The sequence below is a fragment of the Harmonia axyridis genome, chromosome 1 (assembly GCF_914767665.1).
Source record: "Harmonia axyridis chromosome 1, icHarAxyr1.1, whole genome shotgun sequence".
Classification (NCBI taxonomy): domain Eukaryota; kingdom Metazoa; phylum Arthropoda; class Insecta; order Coleoptera; family Coccinellidae; genus Harmonia; species Harmonia axyridis.
The window spans coordinates 24,440,984-24,448,360 of NC_059501.1; the positions used below are offsets into that span (position 1 = coordinate 24,440,984).

Genomic DNA, 7,377 nt, shown 5'->3' on the forward strand with positions numbered 1-7,377 from the left:
ATCAGATTAAAAAACTTAAATGTTTCGAACTAATGAATTCTAGAAAAATTTTCAAATATCTAAAATTTTGATTTCCTAGTAAATTAGAAAATATCTAATTTTGTTCAAATAAGGTTATAGCACACCATATTATTTCATTACAATCATATTTTTCTAAAATATTCATTAACTTTAAGCAATAGGGAAAGGTTTCTTTATAGGAGAGAATATACATACATTAACTACTTGCTTTTTAGTTAAAATTGTCAGGTATTTAGAAAACACTGCAATTTTCATGTATCTAAAACACTTTGTAGAAAAAGGTTGAGATGAAACTAATACCCTAACGTCCCTAACCTTAAGGCGGTTAATATAATACCACCAATTTCAAATTAATTAAACATACATAGCATTAGGTATTCCTGAGCGTTTGTTCCCTGATCAGATCGCTCTATCATTTTGTCACGATGAGTTTCTATTCTGTAGTGTCGTCCGGCAGTAAATATGAAACTCTCAAACGGATCGACCTAGAAACTTAATATTTTCAAGATAGATACAACCTCAGACAAGTTTGTTAGTGAGTATAATCCAAGATAGAGTTCCCTAAATATGATGATAAGAAATTTGGTTTTTCTGATGTCAAAACTGCAAATTCAATCAAGATTTTGCACTCAAATGGAAATTCAGTTTCAAGTCTAATGCAAAATCTCACGTTGGTTGCATTATAAGAACCTTTCAAAATTCAGAATATCAAGCAAAAAAAAAACAGGTCAACGAAAATATCCAAAAGAACTGAAATTTTGCTTTTGTAACATGTGAAAGTAAAACGATTTCAAGTTGATACAGACAGTTTGTACACGTAAAATTTTATATCAGAATATCTCATCTAGGTGAACTAATAGACAACAACATAATAAATCAAATTTGATATAAATCCATGTTGATATTTGAGATATCTAAATTCTAAAGCCAAGTGGGTGATAAAAGAGTTTTTTTTAATCATGAATCTCAAGTATTATTCTACCAGTGCTGGAGTACAATTTGTACTATTTCAATAAGTCAAGTATGTAGTTCTTTAGTACTTAGATCAACATTAGCAGTAAATATACAGTAATAAACGTTTTTTTAGAGGATAATTCATAATCAATCACCAGCTAAAAATTCCGCGCGTCAATATTTCTTCAATGCGGGTTTATAATCGATATTTTCTTTCCTATTTTAAGGTTGGAAATAAAACATTTGTTTCAATCATAATTCTTTACTATAATATATCACCGACAATTTGAGAGATTTATTTGAAAAATTTCAATACAGCCTTTAGCTTTGCATACTTAGCATAATTACATTTATATAGCAGGATTTCTAAATATTTCAATGTCCTCCACGAAGACGCAGAACTAAATGCAGAGTAGATTCCTTTTGAATATTGTAGTCTGAGAGAGTGCGACCATCTTCTAATTGTTTGCCAGCGAAGATCAATCTTTGTTGATCTGGAGGAATTCCTTCCTTGTCCTGAATTTTAGCTTTCACATTTTCAATTGTGTCTGAAGGTTCTACTTCCAAAGTAATAGTTTTGCCTGTCAAAGTTTTTACGAATATCTGCATACCACCACGTAGACGAAGAACCAAGTGAAGAGTGGATTCTTTCTGAATGTTGTAATCTGAGAGAGTGCGACCATCTTCTAGTTGTTTGCCAGCAAAGATCAATCTTTGTTGGTCTGGTGGAATTCCTTCTTTATCTTGGATTTTGGCCTTTACATTTTCAATAGTATCTGATGGCTCTACCTCTAATGTAATGGTTTTTCCTGTCAGAGTCTTGACGAAGATTTGCATTCCACCTCTAAGACGAAGTACCAAGTGAAGGGTAGATTCTTTCTGAATGTTATAATCTGATAGTGTGCGACCATCTTCTAATTGTTTTCCAGCGAAGATCAATCTCTGCTGGTCTGGGGGAATTCCTTCCTTGTCCTGAATTTTAGCTTTCACATTCTCAATTGTGTCTGAAGGTTCTACTTCCAAAGTAATGGTTTTGCCTGTCAAAGTTTTTACGAATATCTGCATACCACCTCTAAGACGAAGAACCAAGTGAAGAGTGGATTCTTTCTGAATGTTGTAGTCTGAAAGAGTGCGACCATCTTCTAGTTGCTTGCCAGCAAAGATCAACCTTTGTTGGTCTGGTGGAATTCCTTCTTTGTCTTGGATTTTCGCTTTAACATTCTCAATAGTATCAGAGGGCTCGACTTCAAGAGTGATGGTCTTTCCAGTCAGTGTCTTGACAAAGATTTGCATACCACCTCTGAGACGGAGTACTAAGTGAAGGGTAGATTCTTTCTGGATGTTGTAATCTGATAGGGTGCGACCATCTTCCAGCTGTTTTCCTGCAAAAATCAATCTCTGCTGGTCTGGGGGAATTCCTTCTTTATCCTGGATTTTAGCTTTCACATTTTCAATGGTATCTGATGGTTCAACTTCAAGTGTGATGGTCTTTCCAGTCAGTGTCTTGACAAAGATTTGCATACCACCTCTAAGACGGAGTACCAAGTGAAGGGTAGATTCTTTCTGAATATTGTAATCTGATAGGGTGCGACCATCTTCCAGCTGTTTTCCTGCAAAGATCAATCTCTGTTGGTCTGGGGGAATTCCTTCTTTATCCTGGATTTTAGCTTTTACATTTTCAATGGTATCTGATGGTTCAACTTCAAGTGTGATGGTCTTTCCAGTCAAAGTCTTGACAAAGATTTGCATACCACCTCTAAGACGGAGTACCAAGTGGAGAGTGGATTCTTTCTGAATGTTATAATCTGAAAGAGTACGACCATCTTCCAACTGCTTTCCTGCGAATATCAATCTCTGCTGGTCTGGGGGAATTCCTTCTTTGTCCTGGATTTTAGCTTTGACGTTTTCAATAGTATCAGAGGGCTCGACTTCAAGGGTGATGGTCTTTCCAGTCAGAGTCTTGACAAATATTTGCATACCACCTCTAAGACGGAGTACCAAGTGAAGGGTAGATTCTTTCTGAATGTTGTAATCTGATAGGGTACGACCATCTTCCAACTGCTTTCCTGCAAAGATCAATCTCTGCTGGTCTGGGGGAATTCCTTCTTTGTCCTGGATTTTAGCTTTGACGTTTTCAATAGTATCAGAGGGCTCGACTTCAAGGGTGATGGTCTTTCCAGTCAGAGTCTTAACAAAGATTTGCATACCACCTCTGAGACGGAGTACCAAGTGAAGGGTAGATTCTTTCTGAATGTTGTAATCTGATAGGGTACGACCATCTTCCAACTGCTTTCCTGCGAAGATCAATCTCTGCTGGTCTGGGGGAATTCCTTCTTTGTCTTGGATTTTAGCTTTGACATTCTCAATAGTATCAGAGGGCTCAACTTCAAGTGTGATGGTCTTTCCAGTTAGAGTCTTGACAAAGATTTGCATACCACCTCTAAGACGGAGTACCAAGTGAAGGGTAGATTCTTTCTGAATGTTGTAATCTGATAGGGTACGACCATCTTCCAACTGCTTTCCTGCGAAGATCAATCTCTGCTGGTCTGGGGGAATTCCTTCTTTGTCTTGGATTTTAGCTTTGACATTCTCAATAGTATCAGAGGGCTCAACTTCAAGTGTGATGGTCTTTCCAGTTAGAGTCTTGACAAAGATTTGCATACCACCTCTGAGACGGAGTACCAAGTGAAGGGTAGATTCTTTCTGAATGTTGTAATCTGATAGGGTACGACCATCTTCCAACTGCTTTCCTGCAAAGATCAATCTCTGCTGGTCTGGGGGAATTCCTTCTTTGTCTTGGATTTTAGCTTTGACATTCTCAATAGTATCAGAGGGCTCAACTTCAAGTGTGATGGTCTTTCCAGTTAGAGTCTTGACAAAGATTTGCATACCACCTCTGAGACGGAGTACCAAGTGAAGGGTAGATTCTTTCTGAATGTTGTAATCTGATAGGGTGCGACCATCTTCCAGCTGTTTTCCTGCAAAGATCAATCTCTGCTGGTCTGGGGGAATTCCTTCTTTATCCTGGATTTTAGCTTTTACATTTTCAATGGTATCTGATGGTTCAACTTCAAGTGTGATGGTCTTTCCAGTCAAAGTCTTGACAAAGATTTGCATACCACCTCTAAGACGGAGTACCAAGTGAAGGGTAGATTCTTTCTGAATATTGTAATCTGATAGGGTGCGACCATCTTCCAGCTGTTTTCCTGCAAAGATCAATCTCTGTTGGTCTGGGGGAATTCCTTCTTTATCCTGGATTTTAGCCTTCACATTCTCAATAGTGTCTGAGGGTTCAACCTCTAAGGTTATGGTTTTTCCGGTCAAAGTCTTCACAAAGATCTGCATTCTGTAATTAAATTATTTTAAATCAGTGGAAGTTCTCAATTTTGACTTTAATTTCTACTTTGACAATTTTTTGTTTTGTGAAATAGATGAACAAAATGAAACTTGGCCTACTAATCGATTAGAAAAGACAAGCACTGTGGAGTCTTCTCAAATTGAGTTATGTTCTATGATCAAACATTATTTGAGTTTGACAAATAATATCAAGAAGAACATCTAATCAGATTTGAAAAACAACTCTGAGGCAAAAGGGATCGCCCGACACTGATTCACATAAATAATTCAATGGTTTTTACATAGTTTTCAAGGAATGAATTGTTAGCAATATGATAACGGAATAGGGTCCTCATAATTTCCTACTAAAATTAATTCGACGTCTTCGATATTTTTCATAGGATTTGGAACTCCACTATTAACCAGAAATTTCAAGTTTCGGACGTAGTTCATTTTAATCGGAAAATGCATAAGTTAATCTCCAGAAATGATTAATTATAACAAAATATAATTAATTCGCAATACTGACTCAGCATATAATTAACATAATGACAAGGCTGATTCCGAATTCTAAAATAATTGTTTCACAATATTTCACAGCGATACAAGACGAAATCAAAATTAATATCTTTTTACATATATTTTTAATACATCGATACATGCATTCAACTATGCCAGACTTGTCAAGATTTGGAATATTCATCAAACAAACTGAAACATACGACGCAATTCCGCCATCTTGTAGAACGAGAACAAAGGAAACAAATGATGAAACAATTACATGATTGAAACTATAGAATCGTCATTTTTCACGACAGAAAGATAATACCTAATTCCTATTAGAAACAATTTTTTGAATGAATAAACCTACAACAAAAGTTCATTTTAATGTATAATCTCGCAAAAGAGAAATAAAAAAATTCATAATTTAGTTTCGAATTATTATTATTATTACCAGTTCAAATAGAGGAGATTTCAAAAATATGAATATAACATCCAACATTTCCTCAGTCTTCAAAAAATCTTATTCGATTTTAGATCCCAAGCACTAACAAGATCTCATAAAAAATACCCAGTTTTCCGAAGGTATGATCAATATAAACATATTCCAAAAATATTATGTACCTGACTATATTTTTTCCTCACTTTTCACAATAACTTCTTCAAATGTTATACTGAACTTTATCAATTATTTCATTAATCTGGCGCAGTCTTGCAATGAATCTCTATTTATACCTTCTGCATCTCCCACCACTTTTAATCCGAATCCAATGAACATTCTAGAAATCAATAAATGTTGAATTTCTTCAAATTGATCCATCACTTAGAATATTTTTGTTTATGGATATGAAATTACGAGGAATATTAGTGTTTTGTGATAAATTGTTGATGAAAATCTAATTATATAGCCATTAGTGGAGTAATTCGAAGGATCTACTTTTTGATCGAGCAAATGTTTTGTGACGTCAGCCTGCGGGTTCAATCAGCTGGGGAGTACAGCGTCTTAGTGTAAGGGTGGGCGAGTGGGTAAAATGACCTAAAAATATTGATATTGAATCTTAATTCTTGAAAAAGACATTTTAGAACCACCTTCTATCAGATTCAAAGAATCATAACAATTTTCATTGATATCGAACAAGTAGGTACAACGTAAGGAAGCTCAACACATATTTCCTTTTTCGAAAAAACTGTATGGAACTATCTACGCTGCAAGTTGTATATCCATACCGAATTTCATTAAAATCAGATAAGAAAAAATAGAATTTTAGAAGTTGTTCAGGACGGTCTGAATGGATTCTGTGGAAAAAATTTTGATGTCGGAGACACCGATATATCTGTACATTTCATGAATATATCTTGATATACCTACATACATAGATATATAAATATAAAGATAATTTATTTTTCAATTGTAGGTATCTGTTTCAGACAAAATTATTTCTGAATTAGATACCTACTATTTCTTTTTCTTATAAATTGCCATCGTTTATTACGACGCAAATTTCTGAAAATCTACGTCTGTAATATTGAACTGGGACTTGTTTTTCTAGATATTCAAATGAAATACCTAAAACGTATATATGTTCATAATTTTCATGATATCCAACAATAAGCAGATAATAATCGTCTATTGTTTTGAAAAGCTTTAATCATTTAGAATGACTCACTTGAACAAAGAACGTTCTAGACGTAGACGTCAGTTAGGATATATGAATTTTTATGAGGTCTTTTTCCGCTTTAGCCCAAATAATAATTTCCAGTTATTCAAACTGTTCAGAAATAGGTACCTAGATACATAACATTCATAACAATAATGTGAAATGGCAGAATTAATTGTTTCAGCTGAATTAATAAGAACAAAAATAATAAGGATGACCTTCATCAAGAGTACATAAATACAAACAAAACGTTCTTTCGTTTTTATTTTGATGACATTTGTAGGTACCTGCTTTGTTCAAAGTGAGATGTTTTTCGAGAAACACCTAGTCAAATGTTCTGTGAATTATAATTTTGAATTTTCAGGAAGAATATTCTTAGAAATCGTAAAGATCTCCCAAACAATAATCAAAATAAACATAAAAAACCTTGGTCGTTGACATTAGACATTTTCTCCAGTGGCGTACTTCCTTATCATGTTCTAAGGAAATATCAGAAATTTTAATTCAATATTGATCGAGAGATTTATGTATGAAATATAATTTTGAAATGCTGTGCGTTTGATTTTGGAATTGTAGGAACACATCAGATATAGTATAGTACTATATCGTAATAATAACTTCCGGCAATTCTTAAATGAAACACAAAATATATATTTCCATTGAACTTGTAGTAACCACACTCTAATACACAGAATATTTACAACATTTAACGAATGTTTTGACTATCATGTTGTCATTGAAAAATAAAAAGTTACAACCCATTGATGAATAAAAAATCCAAATTTACCCAACACCAAAAAAATAAATTAGGTAACCAATTTTACCCAAACCCAAAATGTATCAAATCCTTAGGAAAGATTCATAAACCCTTTAAACAAATGAGATCTATCATCTAAAATATAAACGC

General features: G+C 34.1%; 1 protein-coding gene across 1 annotated transcript; it reads right to left on the minus strand.

Moving 5' to 3' along the window:
• Positions 1 to 1,221: 1,221 nt before the first annotated feature.
• On the minus strand, positions 1,222 to 5,593 carry LOC123688907 (polyubiquitin-C). Its single transcript, XM_045627655.1, has 2 exons — positions 5,437 to 5,593; positions 1,222 to 4,321 (listed from the first exon to the last, which is right to left on the minus strand). The coding sequence occupies exon 2, from the start codon at positions 4,318 to 4,320 to the stop codon at positions 1,351 to 1,353; it is 2,970 nt and encodes a 989-aa protein (XP_045483611.1). The 5' UTR covers position 4,321; positions 5,437 to 5,593; the 3' UTR covers positions 1,222 to 1,350.
• Positions 5,594 to 7,377: the final 1,784 nt, after the last annotated feature.